Source organism: Python bivittatus, unplaced genomic scaffold, assembly GCF_059951505.1.
Source record: "Python bivittatus isolate LINGU-HERP-01145 unplaced genomic scaffold, Pbiv_v1 ctg000480_np1212, whole genome shotgun sequence".
Classification (NCBI taxonomy): Eukaryota; Metazoa; Chordata; class Lepidosauria; order Squamata; family Pythonidae; genus Python; species Python bivittatus.
The window spans coordinates 75,407,462-75,428,141 of NW_028277075.1; the positions used below are offsets into that span (position 1 = coordinate 75,407,462).

A 20,680-nucleotide genomic window follows, 5' to 3' on the forward strand; every position below is an offset into this window, starting at 1 on the left:
CTTCCTCCGCCCCGCGGCTTTCTCATTGGTCCACCCTGATTCTACCTCCTCGGCCCGTCTTGACCTCTGATTGGTAGCAGAAGACGCCAGACGGAGGGAAAGGCGGCGGGGGAGAAAGAGTAAGTGACAATCCCCCAAATCGCAACGGCGGCGGCGCCCCGGGGCCGGTTACCAGGGGCGACCGCAGAGGTGAGCCTCCCAAGCTCCGGGGAGAGGCCGGCGAGGAGGAGGAGGAGAGCGCCCCGCGCTTTCTGCACTCCGGGCTTCCCTTCTCCCGTGTAAACAACCTCGGAGGAAGGCTCCTCCCTACCCGAGCTCGCTCAGCCAAAACAACAACCTCGCGGGACTGCCTGAATACTCCGGAGCCGGACGTGCCCTGTCTGTAGAGGGGAAGAGGGTCCCGCGGTAGGGGAGACGTCTGACATCGACTCCAGCCACACGCAGCCCATCCGAGAAGCCAGGTCGTCCGAGGATGCACCACCTTTTTGCTCACCTTGCTAGAGCCCGGGGTAAACAGGCCTCTGCCGGCGTCTGCACTCTGCTGGTCTGGAGCAATTCCTGAAAAGGAGGCGGCTCTAGTTCTCGCTCTCCTGATACTTAAGTAATGGTTCCCCTGTGAAAGTCGCCTCTGTAGATGTGCTTTGGTTTTTTTTTTCCAGACATCAGCCTAGAAGGTGGGAAAAACCAGTGGAGATTCAAGGTTTAGAGACACCACCATGCCACTCAGTCTTACCAACCACAAAGCACACAGAGTATTTCTTCAACATTAGAGCAAGATGGGACAGGTGAGTTCTTGCCCCATTTTTTTCTTGTGGATTGGGAAGGGTTTATTTTGCCACACCAGAGACTGAGGTGGTTTCTCAGAATAATGGTAATGGCACCAAGTTAGCTGCTGTTTCTTGTAGGAGTGGGTGCTGCCTCTCTGCAGGACAAAGTGCAGATTTTATCCTAACCACACCTGGAGAAATAGCTAAAGTCTGGTATGATTGTTTTTATTTGCAGAACTGGCAACAATGCAAACATGTTCTCAGAAGGCAGGAGCATCATTTGCCATGCTACCGTATTCCTGGGACCTTTTAATGCAGGAGCATCAGAAAATTGGTAATGGACCATTTGATGATTTTCAGTTGGCCACCTAGCACAAGCCTTTGGTACAATTCTTGTAAAGAATGCTTGACTAGACAGATTGTGGTCTCACCCAACAAGACACATGTGAATGTATGCATATATAATAACAGGTGACATAGATCAGTTCCAAGCATGCACTCTTGCTTTGTACATTTAAAATGCATTTTTGAACTAGAGTAATTCTGTTTAAAAAACTGTGAGAGATAACATAAGACTGAAGCAGACTTTGTTCAGTTGTGGTGATTATAAGATTTCTAAATGTCTTGAATATGAAGCATAATATCAAATTATTGAACTGACTGGAAATAGTGTCCATAATGCTGTTAGATTCAGCATATGTACATAAATGAACAATAGCCAAGGAAGTTTGATTTTAGTAGAGGAATCTTTTAAAAAATGAAATCAGTAAAAAGAAAGTTGAAAGAAGTTCAAGACAGTTAAGGACACTTGGAAGTTATGGGAGCTGAGAATATATTCCGCTGTTTAGAAAGCATGATGTCAGTTTTAATAGTATGGTCTTAGCATTAATATACCTGTGTGTGAGGTGATCTGAAAGACACTGCATAATTTTTGCCAATGCTGTTAACAGTGTCTCTTACCAAAGGCTTCCAAGTAAACTTAACAATGATGGAATAAAAGAACATATTATTTTATGGTAACAGGATTAAAATAAATAATATATTTCACATTGTATAGACCAGCCTTTCTCACCCTTTTTACCTAGGGGCAGCTCCTGAAATAATTTCAAGATCTCAGGGAACCTCTGCACAAAAGCCGTAAAAAAATTTGAAAACTACCATTCAATTCTAACCTACACAAACCACGTTTTACAATGTTTACAGCTAGAGAAAAGCTGCAAGGTGGCAACTGAGTCACAGTATGTGAAGATTCCCTTCACTATGAGTGCTAACATTGCTCAGTGCATGAAATTAAAAAAAAGATTTATTTTTTTTAAAATCACAATCTATCACAAAACCCATAGTGACCTCTCATGGAACCCTATGATTCCACAGAACCCCAATTGAGAAAGGCTGGTATAGTAATGTTCAGGGTAATTGAAAGAAAAGGGAAATGTAAAGCACTTTAAAAGGATCTCTTTGAAAGAATGCATAAGAATTAAAATGGCAAATATAATTTAGTGTATATAAGATTAAAGTGATACACAGTACAAAAAAAGAAAGGAAGAAATACATATACATTGATGGGGTCTTCATGGGCAGTCACTGAATGGGATTTGTGGTGAGTAGCCCAGTGGAAAAAGTTGACTCAATTTGTGGCAGTTGTGAAAAAGAAAAATTCCATGCTTGATTAAAATTGCCGATAGAATAATGGGTTGATATAAGCAGTGTTGTGCTGACACTCGAAATTCAGTGTATGGATTCTCAAAGGACACTGCAAGAAAGCAACAGTAACACTGATTTAGGGGGCGGAGCAACTGCTCTACAAGAAAGGATGGATAAGCAAGAAATTATGTAGTTTAGGTGTATAAAATTATGCATGGCATGGCAAACCATAAAACTGTTAAGATTCTTTACCATAAAATGTAGTGATTGTCCAAATTAGACAGCATTAAGATTTCATGAAGATGTCTACCAATGGCCACAGGTCATCTTGGCTTCCTAATATCAGAAGCCCTATGGCTCTGAATCCTACTTTCTGAGGGGAATGGTGGGAGATGGTTGTTGCAGTCATGTTCTGCTTGTGGAGCAGTGTTCTCAACCTTACTGGCTGGGGAATTCTGGGCATTGAAGTCCACCCATCTTAAGTTGCTAAGGTTGAGAAACACTGCCCTAGAGGGTCTATCTGAGCATTGTGGGTGTCTATTGAACCCACAATGCTACGTTCAAGAAGCTTTCATCTGATCCAGCAGGGAGTTTCAGTTCTCTATTAGTTTGCCCATGATGAACAGATCAATTAGCTTTCCAGCACTGTTAACTATAGATTAATCCTCTCCTTGTGGACTTGGTGTATTTGAGTTGACACCACAGCCCAGAATTTGGCATTTGTGGCAGAACTATCTTCCTGAGATGGTCAGTTTTCTATCGTTTTTTTTTCCTACTTCTTAATTTAATCTTTTGCTTTGTTTTTAAATAAAATGGTTCCTTGTCAGCATTTTATGCCATATATTTGTTACATTGCTCAAGTTTTATTTTCTGTTTTAGTTAGCATGTACTTTTTTATCACTTATGTGCATTTTAATGCTGTAATAAGAAACAAAACTGAAAATAAAACTAGAAAAAGATTATTATGAAGGCTAGAAGAGTGGTATATATATTTGAGCTGAAAATGTAGTTTCATTTGTGTTTAGAGAGAACTTGATACAGTATAACTATTTGTGTCAAATCTGTGCTTATGTAGTATGTTATTATTTTGTTTTAGGAGTATATCTTGTAACAGACTGCAGCTTATAAACATGGAGGCAATGAAAGTTGAAGGGCTGGACAGTGAACAGGACTTTTAATGAAATGAAATGTTTATCCTGTGTTGTTTTCTCCTCAAGTAGTGATCAGAGAGGTGAGCCACTCAGATTTCAGGAAAAAGAGGGGGCAAAAAGAAAAACTAAGAACACCCATAATTTCCTGCTCTTTCATTTTTACTGCCTACTTGTTGCTAATAGTTTCCTAATAGTTTCCTCTTCTTTTACTCTGTTTGGCATTCTGTACATAAGTATAGCTTAAAAGAAAGAAGTATGACTTGTCCACTTGACTGATGGCTTGAAATAACCTCAAATTGCTGATCCCTCCTCTCTGTGTCTTTCACTGCCCTTTTTCTCAGAGCTTATAAGAATTTAGATGACAACATGGCTCACTTTGATACTGAGTATCAGCGATTGGAGGCCTCATATAATGACTCTCCCCCTGGCGAGGAGAATCTGATCGTTCATGTCCCTGAGGGCAGCAAATGTAAGTATGGATGGACAGTTAACCTCAGTGTCAAATACTCCAGTGGTATGAATGGTGAGAGGTAAAATTATGGGAGCCTGCCCTACATTTGTGGAGAAACTGCATTTCTTATACAATGTGATCTTAAGTTTCATTAAATTTAGTGGAGGTGGGTTTCCAGTAATTGTTTTTAGGTGTTTCAAATGCTATTCTTAGGGTCAGTTTTACCTGGAAATGGAATGTTTCGTCTCATAATCCAAGAGGTTGGAGGGAACACAGATGCCTCTTAATTCCCTTTGCATGAGATTGTTATAAGTGAAACTGGTATTTGCAGCTCTTTTTGTGATGAGGCTCTCTTTTTGGCAGATATTCTTCCTGTCCTGTAAAATCTTCTGTGCTGCATGTTAAAATGAGTAATTTTGACATTTTGTCTCTGTCTTGTAGCTCCCTGGCATCACATTGAAAATTTGGACCTTTTTTTCTCTCGTATATCCTTACCTGATTGCAGGGACCGAATGATTGAACCTCAGGTAGAAGTGATCAGTTGTACCAAACTGGAAATTCCTTACAAGGATCCTTTTAGCTTGAGGATTAAGAAATTATTGCAGTAACAATCCATAGTGACATAAATTTTGGAATTACTTGATATTTAGTTTTATTCAACAGGATATAATTGTAAATAAATGAAAAAACTAGAGTGTATTTCAGTTTAAATTATACTTGCATATAAATGATATATGTATAAATACACATGTATATATCATTTAGAAATGGTCCCTGCAACTGATATATTCCTCACAGATAACAAAAATTATAGAGATGTTAACTGTATGCTCTTCCAAAGGAAATTATTTATGACAGAAAGTTACTGACTCCTTCCTTCAACCAATAGCTACTCAATACTTATAACAAGGCAATTTAAACTGGGAGGGGAAATGCCACTTGCAAGTCACAGATGAAACTAGGGGTAGGTTCTGCAGCTAAAAGTTTGGCAATTCTCCTTGACTGTGATCTTCACGTCTATAACCTGCACCAGAAGAATGGCTTTACTTGCATGCTTATCAGTGAGATCTTTGAGTTAATGTGAGTATAAGCTTCAATTCCTTGCTTCTGGGATTTGTAGAAATTGTTTTGATGTTCCTATGAGCCCTTTGTCAGCCAGAAGGTGAAAAAATAATAATATCACACCTGGGTTGGTGATACTTCTCAATGCTCATTTCCAACTATTTCAGTTGAAAGGAATCCTGTCTTGATGTCCCGACTCAGCTCCAAGATTGGACACAGGAAACCTTAGCCCAAGTTGTTTGAAGGGGAAGGAAGTAAATCCAATTCTTTCCAATTTCTCCTCTCTGTTCTTATAGGCAGTTCATCTTTGTTGTGGCCTTTACCACGTTTCTTGTCAGCTGTGTTGACTATGACATTCTCTTTGCCAACAAACTGGTGAATCACAGTCAGCATTCCAGTGATCCAGTCAAGGTGACTCTGCCAGATGCTTTCCTGCCTCCCAATGAGTGCAGTGCCAGGTAACGATAGCAGTAGTTATCCCTGACTGAATACAGCTACATCCCTTACTCATCTTGGTGAGACTTAACAAGAGATCTTCTAGATATGCAAGTTCCCCAGCTTCATAGTAGGGAATGCTCCATCAGCACTGTATGCTGAGAAATGTAGCTTCTAGTTAGAAATGTTTTCAGTTGTTTGAGTTGGGAAATGGAATGTTACATGTCACAGATACAGTGGTACCTCGGGTCACGAACGCTTCTGTTCACGACCAATTCGGATCATGAACAGCTCCGTTTGCAAAATTTTGCCTCCGTTCGCGAACGCCGGATCGGGTGACGAACAGGATCTGCGGCCATTTTCCCTGCCGTGACACGTGGTCATGGCTTCCTGTAGGGAGGGGGACTCTCCCTCCAAGCAATAACCATCTCCCCACCCGCCTTCCTCTCCTCTACGCCAGAAGTCTCGTCGAGCAAGGTTAGCGTTCTCTCTCTTCGTACTGTATTTTGTTTCATATTTTTGCGTTTTTTTAAAAAAAATACATATGGTTCAGAACGGATTAACCGTAATTACATTGAACCTTATGGGGAAATTTGATTCGGGACATGACCAAAATCGGGTCGTGACCAAATTTGGAGGGGTCAGAATGGATTAACCATATTTACATTGAACCTTATGGGAAAATTTGATTCGGGTCGAGACCAATTCGGGTTGCGACCAGAGTCGCGGAACGAATTAAGTTTGTGAACCGAGGTACCACTGTAGTTCCAGTTTGTATCCTGGCAAATTTGGGATTTCCAATAGTAGTTAGAATGGATCTTAACCAGTCATTTATGATTTACTTACAGCAGTTGTAATAAGGTTTGCTAGCCAATCTTTGGTCTTCTGTTCCCAATAAGTGGATTAGCCACCCTTAAAGAAAAAAAATCTGTTTTAAAGTGACCACTTTGATATTTTTAAGCTTGAATGTATGTAAAGTTGTTTATCTGGGTGTAAATTTAATTTATTTATTTATTTTATATTTTATTTGTGGTTTTATTATATTTTTATATTTATAATTTTATTTATGATATTTTGATTTATGTTTTGAACAATCAAGGACTGGTTTGACTGGGAGTGAACAGATAATATCATATGATTGATAGATAGAGCTTTGTATTTGTTTATGTAATGATGTCCTTGATACTTCCCATTAGTCTTACCAGCCCAGTTGTTTTGGTGATTGATCTTTACATTCTCCAGTCTTTGCTAGAGTTGCCTGAATTCTGGTAGTGGGAGAGTGAAGAATTGATTCATATTTATAAAGCACTATACTAGCATAAGGTAGTAGCTGTTCTTTCCCATCTATGACTCAGCCTCTCTCTTTCTCTCTCTCTCATAGGATCCAAGCCAATGGCTTTCTTCTCTCCATCCTAGTGATTGCAGGGGTCTTTTGGATTCATCGGCTGATTAAGTTCATTTACAACATTTGCTGCTACTGGGAAATACACTCTTTTTACATTAATGCTCTCAAGATTCCCATGGTAAGCTACTGAGGTTTGAGGATTACATTTCGTTCAAGTGAAAAGGAAAGCTGGCACCTAAGTGAAACTTTATGTTTAGAGGCCATATGATTACCAGAGAGTGCAGTGTCTTTCTGCAGGCATTCCAGGGGCATTTGGCTAATCAGTGAAAAAAGAATGCTGGGCTAACAAATCTTTTTGTTGCTCCAGCAAGGTAGTAGATATATTCTTGTCAAAGCAATAAAGAGAAGATCAGTACTTGCTTTCTTGCTCCATTTTTAAAAACTCTTCTTCTCTCAATAAGTCTTGTTAGTCTCTTTGAATTTACTTGTTTATATGCAGCTCCTTAGTGAACTTTCTTTGCAGCTGTGCAATGTTGCTGATTTTTCCAGTCTGGTGATAATCCCATGGATGTTACGTTTTCCCCATTGATCCAACTTGTTCTTCTGATTTGCTTAGTTGAGTGGCAGGGCTGTTATACTCTGCAGCTGCCATTCTGGGTTTGCCAGTATCTATTTCTAGAATCTTGCCCAGCACTGTTAGAAGCTGAATCTCTGTATTACAAATTTGCTTCTCTTCCCATGGGAGCTAGGAAGGTTTAGCCTAATTGTATGATATCAGAATTATAGGATCAAGCAAGCAAATGAATGCGCAGAGCAGAAAAGCTCTCTCTATGAATTTTTCTTTGCTGCTATGGATGGTGTCCCCTTTCCAGGTTTAAAATTAGATGCCTTCATTTTACATACTTGTGACTGGGAATCTGCACCACTTTTTGACACACTTGAATCTGACAGTTCAAAAGAAAGTTGAATTAGTTTCCATGGCAGACATACAAGAAGCTTTGGAATTACATGCTTGTGAAATGGTTGGCATTTTAGGAGAGGATCTATATAGGCAGTGAAGAAGTGTTATCTTTATATTTGGGATATAGGAAGAGGACAGAAGAATTGATTAGATGCAGAACCAAAAATACTTGTTCTATACATAATTATCAGGCTGGAGGATTCAGTGAAGCTTGACTCCTAAAGCCTACATGGATATGTCCATCTTGGGCTTTTTTGGCAACTAGTATGGAAGTGGTAAATTATTGCCTTCTTTCAGTCAATAAAGGGGAAGTTGTTATTCCATTGCCATTATCACACAGCTGATTACACCCTCTGTCTACCTGCTTCCAGTCCAATTTGCCCTACTATACCTGGCAGGAGGTACAAGCACGGATTATACAAATCCAGAAGGAACACCAGATCTGCATTCATAAGAAGGAACTGACAGAGCTGGACATCTACCACCGCATCCTGCGGTTCAAGAACTACATGGTAGCCATAGTGAACAAGTCACTCCTGCCTGTGCGCTTCCATCTTCCCCTACTGGGTGATACTGTCTTCTATACCCGTGGTCTCAAGTACAACTTCGAACTCATTTTCTTTTGGGGCCCTGGCTCACTGTTTGAGAACGAATGGAGTCTGAAGGCTGAGTACAAGCGTAGTAGCAATCGCATGGAACTGGCTGACAAATTGGGCACCCGTATCTTATGGATTGGCATTGCTAATTTTCTCCTTTGTCCACTTATACTTATATGGCAGATTCTTTATGCTTTCTTCAGCTATACTGAAATTCTCAAGAGAGAACCCGGCAGCTTGGGTGCTCGTTGCTGGTCCCTCTATGGCCGTTGCTACCTGCGACATTTCAATGAGCTGGACCACGAGTTGCATTCAAGACTCAGCAAAGGCTACAAGCCAGCTTCCAAGTACATGAACTGTTTCATTTCTCCCCTGTTTACCATTGTGGCAAAGAATGTGGCCTTCTTTGCTGGCTCTATCCTTGCTGTCCTCATTGCCCTCACAATTTATGATGAAGATGTATTAGCTGTGGAACATGTCCTCACTACTGTCACCATCCTGGGAGTGGCTGTCACTGTCTGCAGGTGAGTGGAAATGGCTGAATTGAAGCTTTCATGGTTTAGGAGGCTTTTTTAATGTTTGGAAACACGCTATGAAACACCCAACAGGTAGTAGCCAAAAGCATTCTGTTAATTAAAAAAACCAGTTAAATAGCAAGGGCTATTATGCTTGGTCCCTCTCTGATTTTATGCTAGAAGACAAATTACCAGTGGTACTCTTTCCTATTTTACCAGTTAGACGTAGGACATTTTAGAGCACTGTGAATTTGAGACTTAAATGAGCTTCATAATCCATGTCTTTCAGCTCAGTTAAGCAAAGATCATTGATTCATGATTCATTAATGATGCTGGCAGGATGCTTTGGAATCAAATTCATTCTAACGTGTCATAAAACTTTGAGATGTCAGAAGACAAGAATCTGGTTTTTCAGGAATGGTGCAATACTAGACTTATTTGTCAGTTGTCAGTTGTTGGTTTTTTGTTTTTTGTTTTTTGTTTTGCTGGATCTAGCAGGGGCAGAGTTGTTAGCTGTCTATAAAGTGGACAGAAACTACAACTTTATAGCAGAGAGAAAAAAATACTGTAGGACAAGTCACCAGTTTACAAGGGGACTGAAATGGAGAAAGAAAGTGGAAGAATTAGTAAATAAAGTGATGGAATAGGAAGAAACAAACAGGATATGAATAATTGCAAGTTGAAGATTTCTTTTACATTGTTGTACATGGATCAGCATTTAAATCAGCCTGACATTTTATGAGTTACGATATAATGTTCAGTGTTTGAAATGGCTTTAGGTGGATGTAATCTGCAGCCGATGTCATGTCAATTAAACCTAACATTTAGGCAGTTGGCTGGTTACTGGGCTTTGGAGGAATTATTACAAGATTACCCTAGTGGTAAACTAACACTGCACTTTATTACTTTTCTGTCAAAAAGTTGTATACAGTCTGAAAGTCTTCAAACTAGGATATAACGTGATACAAAAATTTGTAAAATTACTTGGCGTCCTTCACTATAAGTGCTTGGATTAAAGCTGCCCATGCTGTATCAGAAGCACTAAGAGTTCCTACAAAATCCTTATCTGTAGTCTATCCTTTGTAAAAAAAGGAAATCTAGACAGTAGGGATATGCACCCTTTGCCAACAAGCTGCTTTCTACCTGCTGCTTCTTGCCAAGGGATGTAGAGCTCCTTTGCTCAGGTTTATGTGGCCTGTGCACCCTGCCTGTCCCTGCAGGTCCTTCATCCCAGACCAACACCTGGTTTTCTGCCCAGAGCAGCTGCTTCGAGTGATTCTGGCACATATCCATTACATGCCTGACCACTGGCAAGGCAACGCCCATCGTTATGAAACCAGAGATGAGTTTGCTCAGCTCTTCCAGTACAAGGCGGTAAGATGGGGTGGGTAGGATGGTGGGAGGGCATTGTATCAGTGGCACTGTCAGTGGAGAGAGGTCCTGAGTAGATACTATTATAAACAAGATGTAGTAAAGTTTCTCCTGAAATTCGGGAATACAACTAAGTATTGAACATGTTGAACAATAGTACTGTATGCCTGGAGTCATATCCTGAGCTATGTTGGTGATATTCACTGTGGCGTTTTCTAAGACTTAATGGTTCTGTTTTCTATATTCAAAGGTGTTCATTCTGGAAGAGCTGCTTAGCCCCATTGTGACTCCCTTGATTCTCATTTTCTGTCTGAGGCCCAAAGCTTTGGAGATCATTGACTTCTTCCGCAACTTTACAGTGGAGGTGGTGGGTGTGGGAGACACTTGCTCCTTTGCCCAAATGGATGTGCGCCAGCATGGGCATCCTGCAGTAAGTCCCAGCAAAACTGAAAAATTTGGACATTAGTCAGGATTTCAGAAAAGGCCATTTGGAAACCTATCTTCAGTAGGATGTAAATTGAATGAAAGCATATCTGAAAATGATTTAAGTCATAGAGCACAGAATTGAAGAGATCAAATAGTAAAATGCAGTTTATATGTGGTGGTACATTGCTTTCACTCTGTCAGCTAAGTTTTTAAGGTAGGAAATGGTGTTTTCTCTACTTTAGCCTTAAATTATTGTAAAAGCAGAATCAATATTTTAGGCCTGTACTATATTTGGGAATTTCATTTTCACAGTATGAATTCTCTGATGTAAACTTTTTGTGGCTTTATAAAAGGAATAGCTGTATATTGGAAAAAATAATGTTTCAAAGGAGAAGCCATTGTATTATTTTTTGTCTGCACAAAGTCAGGTAAGTAAGGACGGGGGTAGTTAGCTCTGATACTTTCCTGAGCTTTGCTCTGAATGTTTTGCAGTGGATGTCAGCTGGGAAGACAGAAGCCTCCATTTATCAGCAGGCTGAGGATGGCAAGACAGAGCTGTCCCTCATGCATTTTGCCATCACCAATCCACACTGGCAACCACCTCGGGAGAGCACAGCTTTCATTGGCTTGCTTAAGGAGCGAGTGCACCGTGATAGCAGCCTGGCATTGGCCCAGCAGGCTGTCCTGCCTGACAATGCACTTTTCACCTCTATCCAGTCACTACAGTCTGAATCTGAGGTACCCACACAGAAGATGATGAGAACTAGCAGATGGCAAAGCTAGTTTTTTGGGATGTATCTATTGCCATTTGTGCCCTGGCCTGAAAAAGGAGAGGATTGATGTCTCTTTGTAGGGCTTCGAGACAGTGGAATTGTTTGGGAACCTAAGTCAAGAATAGTGTGCCTGCTACCCTGCTTTCTTGCTTATTATATTTCCCTTAAGACAGGAAAGGCAACCTGCATCCTTCCAGATGCTGCAAAATAAACTTTCATCCTCATTATTAACTGTGTTGCCTGCAACAGCTGGAAAGTTCACTGAGGATTGTAAAGAGGGCTTTTATGATACCTCCAGAGCTACTTTTTATTATTTTTTTATGGGGAGACTTAGGGCACATAGAAACAAATGCAGGCTTACCCCTTTTATTGTTCGCTTTCTGACTAAGAGCTCCACTCAACACACGTCCACAAATTCTGGCTGGTCAGGCTGAGAAGAACCAAGGCAAGATGCAACCATGCACATTCACTTGCTCTGTGCAATGGCTCCAATGGACTGCAGTTCCCAAACACTGTTACACATTCTAAGAAAGCTTGACCAGTCCTGCATAAGGATTTTCCTCGCACCTCCTGGTACTCTTTTTACTGGAATAGCATTATCTCAGTCAGTTCACAGGAAACCATCTTTTGGGGGATGAGAGGGGACCCTCTTATGAGAAGTGTATCTTCTTGTGTCTTCTTTGAACTCATCACTTCCACAGGCTGTGTAGGCTGAAATCTTCCATGCCCTGCTTTGAGTTGTTTCTTGTATTCCATCTTTCATGCATACTTCGTAAAACAGAAATGAGCAATCTAGGGGCTGCAGGCAACATCTTCCAGCAGTCTGAGATAATGCAGCCTCAATTCAATAACAATATTCCCAGATTCCAATGCGTTTTAGCACAGGAACAGTAGTGATCTGCCTTTAGTTCCAGATGATTCTCACTCATTTTCAAAAACATGAAAAAAATAGGTTTTTGGCTATGTATCTTCTAGTGACATCAGCGAATGGCCTCCTGTGTCTCTCAAAAAAAGTTGAGTTCTTGCCCCAAGCTCCATAGAAATAGCCCCCCCCAATCCTCATAGTATCTCTGTTATTGACACTCTTGTACAAATACCAGGTGCTTCTGTAGGATCTCTTAAAAAGATTCCCAAGAGAATTTTATTGAATCTCTTGCTTTTCTTTTCTCTTTGTAAAGAGTCAATTGTCCAGTTGTAACATCTTCCAGGAAATCCCATGTACCTTCCAGGGTTGGAATTTAAGTGAATGAATTAAATTCTAAAATGGGGGAGTGGGAGGTTCCAGCTCTGCCCACCACAGGTTCAGAGCTAAAGCTGAAGAGTGGTGGAGTTCTACTGGTAGAGATGGGGAGGGAATCCTGTTCCTGCAGAACTAAAATCTCTCTTCTCTTCTGTCTGCAGCCACACAGTCTGATTGCCAACGTGATTGCTGGCTCCTCAGCACTTGGCTACCAGGCAATCCGTGATGCGCAGGCTTCACGGCATCTGTCTGCGGTCTCTGAGGTGGCATCTGCTTTGCGTTCCTTCTCCCCTCTTCAGTCTATCCAGACAACACATGGGAGTTCCCATGCTGATGGTGCCCAGCTTCGGGGCCCTGGTGCAATGACAGGCTCAGGGTAAGAAGTTGTGTGTAGTAAGCAGCTACTGAAAAAATGTTCAGAGATCTAACATCTCACAGTATTTTATCTGGGATGCTTCGAGGGAGTTGTCTGAGGAGGAATTTTAATGTGATGTTTTTCCTGGTAAAGGTAGAGGGGAGGGAGGACAATGTCATTTTTGCTCTATAAAAAAGAAGCGAGCATTTTTAGGCCTTTAATTCTCCCTTCCTCTTGCTACATCTTGATTCTTTTCTTCACATTGGCTGCAGGGTGGATGCAAGGACAGCAAGTTCTGGCAGCAGTGCTTGGGAAGGTCAGCTGCAGAGCCTAATTCTTTCAGAATATGCTTCTACTGAGATGAGTCTGCATGCTCTCTACATGCATGAGGTAAGCTGACCATAATGAACTATGCAGGTGGGTGTTTGTGTATGGGAGGGAGGGAGGAAGGCAAGAGAAATGATGGTGTAAAGATGTCACTATACAGATGCTGCCACTTGTGAGCTTGCATAAGGTATTGGGGCACAAATATGTAATATTAATATGTAAATATGTTGGGTAAATCTGTAATCTCTGAATATGTAATGGTATTTGCATGTTTTATTTATTCATTTGTAAGTCACATTAATATTCCCCTGCAATCATAAATAGACTCGTTGGCTTACAACCTGTAACAAAACAATGCATAATAATAAAAAAAAAATACATGTTGCATGATGACACTTTGGCATCTAGTTTGCTGGAGATGCCACTGACTATGTAAGTCTTGGCTTGAAGCCATAAAAGTCTTTGTATAGTAGTGCTGTATTTTTTAGGCCAAGGGCCTTATTTGGTTTTTGGGAGGTATGCTGAAAGCTGCATTACAGAAAGGAAATGGAGGCACAACAAGGAAAGATGTATGGTGAGGACACAAACTATATGGGATTTAATGTATTGTCGAAGAAAAAACCCTGCCTAATCCCCAGGAAGATACACACATATTCTGACACCAAAACAAGCAGCCACTTGTTAACCCAAACCCCACACACCCCCACCCCCCCCAATCCCCCCCCTTCAGATCTCTATAAATACCCACAAAAGGGTCACCTCATCCTGGGCACAGAGAGAACTGCTCCTGTCTGTGCTCCTGCTCTCTGAAGATGCCGGTCACAGATGCTGGCGAAACATTAGGAAACAAAACTTCCAGAACACGGCCACACAGCCCGGAAGACCCACACCAGCCATATATGGGATTGATTTTACATTTAATTTTAAAAGTTAGCTTCAGCACAATTTATATTGTTACTAGGGCTGTGCAGTACTTTGGATTCATCTGGGAAGTATGCTTCAGAATGCATGGGAGCATGAATTCAACATCTGGATTCCAACTCATTTATAACAGCCACATCTGTTTCCAGGATTCCCAGCTGCTGTAGTGTGGCTGCTTCCAGTGTGGCTGCTTCAGTAAGTCACAGATGGGTGTTCAGTCATGCTCTCAAATGTTCCAAAGCACCTCTTCTCAGTTATAGCCAAATCATTGCACAGCTCTGATGGTTACTCCTTGTGTATTTAAATAACTTTCCTCATGTCACTTCTGCAACTTTTGGAACTGTATCCAACTTTTTGGTAGGGCACTTATGTAGCCCTGGGCATAGATTGTGGGTTCTACTGTAGATTTACACAGCCTGAAAGATCCTGGCATAAAGGATTACACTTGCATTATCCTGAAGTATCAAGCTGAACTCAGGACAGTGATCTGAAAAATAGGGTATACATCATAAGAAGATCAAGCTGGATCATATTTGAAAAACCTCAGACAAAACTGCATCATACAGTGATGCTAGGTGCATTTACATTTGCATTTTAGGTAACAGAATATAATTGAGCCTTCTATACATACAGGTGGGAACTCAACACATCCGTTGAGGGCTGCAGGGCACAGGCAACTCATTTCAGGTCTGGAACTAGATTTATTTGGATCACCTCAGTGGTCTCTCCTTGGCTGAACATAGTCCTCCATTGTCTATTAACTCATTTTCACAGCTGCACAAGCAACATGCCCAGTTGGACCTTGAACGACACTTGTGGCACCGGCAGGAGAGTGATGAGAGTGGCGAGAGTGCCCAGGAAGAGCCAGAGGCCCAGAGGAACACCCCTAGCAGCACTATGCCTCGCTCAGCCAGCTATCCTTTTGCCTCACCACGCCAAGGTGGTGACGAGGCATCTGCTCTACAGGCAGGCTTCCAGCGCCGTTATGGGGGTGTCTCAGGTATGTATAAAGTGCAGTAAATCCATGGTCATTCAGCATTCTTTGGTCAGGAAGGTTGAAATAGCTCTTGAATAAGTCACAACTGAAAATTTTTCACACAGTACAATGAACCATGATTTGCAAACCACAGTGAGTAGGTCTTGCATAAACGTCATTGTTTGTCAATTACACTATGACTTTACTCTTTCATTGCTCCCAGATTACTAAATGTAGGATTTATTTTAAATGCTAAATCCTATAGAGGATTTCTTTATATCTAATGATATGGCCAGTACATCAAATAGAAGATGCAGACCTTGGCATAAGCTGAGGCTGCCCTAAGGCTCCTTGTCAGCTTCTCCTTGTCAACTTTTGTTCCTTGTTAACAACTGAACTATAGGTGGATATGATCAGGCACAGAACGCTAGCCAAAGAGCAACAAGAGTACCATCATAAGCTTGAAAAGTTTCCCAAACCATTTCACCTTTATTGCCTCTGTCACTGAAAGCACAATTTTTTCCTGTAATTTTTACTCTTATTTTCCCTTCTTAAGAAGTTGTAATGCTTTCTTCAAGCAAGGGGTGTGTTCCATTCTGTTTCCTTCTGTTCTTTTATAGACCCTGGCCCAGTGAATAGGGCTCCATCACATTTTGCTCGGCTGCCACTTGGGGGCTGGGCGGAAGATGGCCAAGCTGCTCGACACCCAGAGCCTGTCCCAGAAGAGAGCTCAGAAGATGAGTTGCCACCTCAGCTACACAAGGTGCAGCCTGTTTTATGCCTTTGCATTAGCAGTAGGTAGGGCATGTGCGCTGCCAAAAAGAAGGAATCTCCCATACTGAATCTTAAATGAGTAGTAATTGGGGGCATTAACTGGAGGGTCAAGGACAGCAAAATGGCTGGCATGACCATGTATCAAAGCCCAGCCCCCTATTGACATGCATCCTGTACATCCCATGTTCATGAAAAGGAGTGATGTTTCGATTGCCTGGTTGCACCTGCCAATATCACATAATAGAAGACACACACATGCCCTGATAGTAATGCAGTGCTGTATGTTACTGCCAAGAACTGTCTGGATAAGGAATACATTAATTGATTTTGAGGTAGATATTGAATTGGGTGTGCCATCAAACTTAGAAGGGCATGTATACTGGGTTTTGTTTCTGACTAAATCAGTATCTTTCCTGTCAAAATAACTATCTCTGTCTTAAACAATCCCCCCCACTAGGTATAACTGAAGGCTGAAGATCCAGTGGGGGTTCCAGATTTTGGGCCTGTCTCAGCTGGTGGAGCAGTGAGTTACCCTGCCCTAGAAGATATGGGTTAGCTCAAGTATCCATGGCCTGGACATCAGAATCCAAGGGTAAAAATGTGATGATGTCAGCAGTGCCTTTGGGGTGGGCAGAACTCTATCCAGACATGTATCATGCTGGTGACACCTTAGCTGTGCATAGGCTGGATGTGTGTGTGTTTACATATATTGTCTGTTATCTACATACGTGTTGTCCGTGTTGGAGAGCCATCCAAGACCTGCACAGAATGCCACAGAGCACCCAACAGATTGGAGAGACAAGCAATGCTCACCCTGCCTGAAATATTCTTCAGTTGGGAAGAGGACGCGCTTGTGGATCCTGTTCAGCAGCCAGAAGAGCTGCTCCACTGTCTAGACTGCAACATGATTAAAGATGCAATCAGGATGTATATTTGGACTCAGGAAAAGAAGGGCTGTGAGAGATTATTTTTGTAACAAGAATTGAGGCCCAGGCTTCCTCCACTAACAGAGCCTGACTCAGCTGAAGGGGTCACACACAGCAAGGAAGTGTATTTTCTGCTTTTCCATTCCAGTGTGAACGTTGATGCCAGACCAGAAGAAAGGAGTCCTCTTGCAGTGCCATCACTTGTATCACAGCATTTGCCTTCCTATGGGCACAACTGATTTCACATTGCTTGGGGGCCATATTCATTTTGTGTCCTACCCCCATATCAGATCACAGGTGTATCATGGTAATGCTTATCAGAGTTTGCCTGAGCCAGGATCTGAAGTGATCTGAGTCAGCTTTACAAAATAATGCCCAGCCTAAAAGCCTTGAAAGAAACTCTGCTCCAAAAGCCCTTGGTTTTCCTGCTGAGACTCAGAATCAAGAATGAGACTTTGTACCATGCTGTGTGTGTGTGGGTGTGTGAGTGAGAGAGAGAGAGAGAGAGAGAGAGGTGGGTGGAGGATACCAGTGCTTATCAGAGGCATATCATATTTAAGTAATTCCTTAATTCCAATACCCTGCTCAGCTTCTCCAAATTGGTGCTGCCCCATTTGTGATTTTTTTCCCCTTTGGGTGCCTTGATGGTAATTATCCAGCTCTCATGGAAATGCCGGGTTTTGTATGCCAAAAAAAAAGCCATCTTAAAAACTCAAGAAGGGACGAATTTTATGTTTTTATAAAAAGAGTCCATTAGACCCACCATTCACTTGATAAAGCCCTATTTCAAACTATCTACAGAAACACCGGTTTTCCATTCTTGCCCTTGGCCTTCTGTCCTTTCTGTATTATTAGTAGACTGACTGGGCCTAGCTAAATAGCAGGAACTATTGTGTTAACAAAAAAAAACACTAAAAATTCTTTCTGGATTCGTTTCTGGAAACCCCATAGTCACAGGGGCCGTATTTTAAACACATTAGCATCTTAGGTAAATCACTCACAGCCACTACCTTGTGTGAGAAAAGTAAGTTCACAGATAATATACTCTGTTTTTGTTGTCCCAGGCTAGGGCTGTGCAGGATCCCAGTACTTAAGGCAGACTTTCCTGGGGAAGTTTCATGTTTGGGAAAGCAAGACTCCTGGATTCTATGTTCTTTCCTGGTTTTTTTTACAGGAAAACAAAAACATACATGCTTACGTATCCTCAGTATCCACAGGCTTGGTTTCAGTTCATGGCTCAGTGTTTTCCTGTACTCATCACCATTTCTCTCCCAGTAGCTTTATCAAGTATATATGGGGTGGGGAAAAATTGGTGAGCCTCAGCCACAGGGTGTTGTCTGCCAAGAATTAAAACAACTTTTAATAGCTACCCTCCAGGTGCTGTTTGCTGGGGTGATGGGAGTTGTAGTCCAAGGTGTCTGGAGCAGGACTGCCACTGATCTGTAAGATGCCTTTGTGCAAAATGTTTTTTGCTGCCAGAGCATCAAGTCATGTCCCATGGCAGCTGTGGTTTTCCAGCGCTTCATTCTCCCTTTTCTTCTACAGCGCATACACAGATGCGCACAGTAGTAACTGGATGGACTTCTTCCCCCAACCTGATGGCCTGCAGTGTGGCACTACGTTACTACCATTTCCATCATTCTCCCCCCCGCCCCACCCGGTGTCATGGTGCCTTTGTGCAGTGCACAACTTGCACACCTGCTTGCAGTGACCTGGTCTGTAGTGCTCCAAGCTGGGGCAGGATGGTTTAAAACTACAGATAGAACTAGGATCAGCATTATGCCTACTCCTTACTAATATATGAAGGAATCCAGCAATATGGACATATCCCCAGGACTGTAGAAAGCAGCATCACTTTGTAGATTGCTGCTTTGAACTGTGCTGGTCAAGTATGGGCTCCTCTCAGCATCCGTCTTGATATAGCTTAGCCAAAAGGATAGATGGGGGAGGCAGTACTAGCAGTCACGCATTTTTCTTATCTTTGCTCCATCTGCATCTGCATGGAATGGCCACCTTCTACTTCCACTTTTATTTGTGGCATTAGGGAGGCCAGGCTGTACGTGAACAATGCAAGTGGTTTGTAAAGCAGAGCTGGTTGTCCAGCACCCTGTATAGTGCCGTATCTACTGAATAAAGGAGGTGTTCTCTTCTTTGATGGCTCTGGCCATTTGTGTGGGATTATCCATTATGGCCAAGTTTACATTAGAAATTGAAGGAAAAGAAGGTTATTTTTAGCCACCTGCAAGGGCTACATTTTACCCAAAATTTCAGGCTCACCATATCATGCCAGTTCAAATGCCATCTTAAATCACTTTAACCATGTAGTTGATACATGGCATTCATTTTGAATTCACCGGACACAGCGAGTGTGAGTGCTTAGGTCAAGTGCATCCTCATTGTAAGGGCTTAAGTCAAGTGCATCCTCATTGTAAGGGCTTAAGTATCCTGCTCCGTGCGCTTGTCCTCAAAGGTGTGTCTCTCAGCATAAAACCTGTCTCTCAATACTGACTGCTTGGAGAATGAGACATGGTTAAGACATGTGATTCTTCATTTAATTGTTCCGTGTTGAGATACACAAGTTAGAAGGTCAAAAGTGTTGCACAAATTAGAAGATCAAAAGGCACGTCAATTTCATTAAACCTTATTAAGTTGGAATGTCATTTCTGGAAACCAAGAGTGATTTTGGTGCTTATTGAATACATAGGTTACATGTACTATTGCAGAACTAGTATTGTACAAAGAATATAGCACAGTCTGGACTGTAACTGCAAAGGATTCAGAGCTGTGTGCTACCAGAATGCTGGGGCTAGTCTTTATATAGGCAGATGTACAATAGCTTGTTTAATATACGTTGGATTTTAGTTTTTTATGTAATCACAATCTGAAGGGGAAAGATGGTGAAACACATTCATGGTGAATGGATCAGCATAATAACTGCACACCATGGGGATACATTAGAATTGAATATTAGCCCTAATTTCCAGCTCTGTACCTAATCTGAATATTTAGAATAACTTTGGGAACAAGTCCTAATAGGGCCTGGTGGTAGAAACAAAGGAATGTGATTATTTAGTGGGGTGAGGGTGGGGGTATAGAGGTACTTACACCTTTCAGTTTTTTGCTCTGCCTTTGTTTCTGGAATTATGGAGTATGATATGTGGATCAGATATTCCCTTCTGGGATGAAAATACAAATTCCTTAAAGTTTGGAAAAAAGATTTTCTAAGCTGCTGGGCATTATGACTTCTTTCCCCCTACCCAGCCTCTGAAATGCACAGGATTATGTCTAGTGACATAATGAAATCACTGGGGAAGGGGCATCCAAAACTGTGCCCTCTTTTTTTGCTTTTTGGGGTGCCTTTTTGTTTTTGTTTCTACACCTCTTCAGAGCAAATCATAGAGAGAGAGTACAAACTATGGATGCCATGGATGCCACAGAGCACGAACTGGGAGCAGTATGCAATACACCAATACGCTTATGAGACATATCCTGCAAATCAAGCCAAGGATCTTGATGTTCATCAAACCAACATAACTATTTTAGTTGCTGGGTTGAAATACAAGATGAGCCTATTTTCATATAATGGGCATTCAAAAAATGAACTTGTAATATGCTCATTCTTCCTGTTAAAATTAGCATTGTTATCTCTAAACCAAGATTTACA

The 20,680-nt window shown here is 41.7% G+C and overlaps 1 protein-coding gene across 7 annotated transcripts; it reads left to right on the plus strand.

Moving 5' to 3' along the window:
* Positions 1–3: 3 nt before the first annotated feature.
* ATG9A (autophagy related 9A) lies at positions 4–19,166 on the plus strand. Of its 7 annotated transcripts, none has more exons than XM_025172751.2 (19): positions 4–119; positions 660–785; positions 1,003–1,101; positions 1,853–2,005; positions 3,508–3,642; positions 3,904–4,031; positions 4,455–4,498; positions 5,029–5,093; positions 5,372–5,533; positions 6,892–7,033; positions 8,188–8,936; positions 10,148–10,301; positions 10,549–10,728; positions 11,217–11,462; positions 12,899–13,113; positions 13,365–13,482; positions 15,115–15,340; positions 15,937–16,079; positions 16,548–19,166. In XM_025172751.2, exons 6-19 carry the CDS (start codon positions 3,929–3,931, stop codon positions 16,551–16,553), a joined length of 2,553 nt encoding a protein of 850 aa, XP_025028519.1. In that variant the 5' UTR covers positions 4–119; positions 660–785; positions 1,003–1,101; positions 1,853–2,005; positions 3,508–3,642; positions 3,904–3,928; the 3' UTR covers positions 16,554–19,166. The 7 variants fall into 7 exon arrangements, with proteins under 7 accessions (XP_025028519.1, XP_088002482.1, XP_088002483.1 ...); XM_088146353.1 differs by having other exon boundaries at positions 86–509; XM_088146354.1 differs by having other exon boundaries at positions 86–509; positions 1,853–1,904.
* The last annotated feature ends 1,514 nt before the right edge of the window (positions 19,167–20,680 follow it).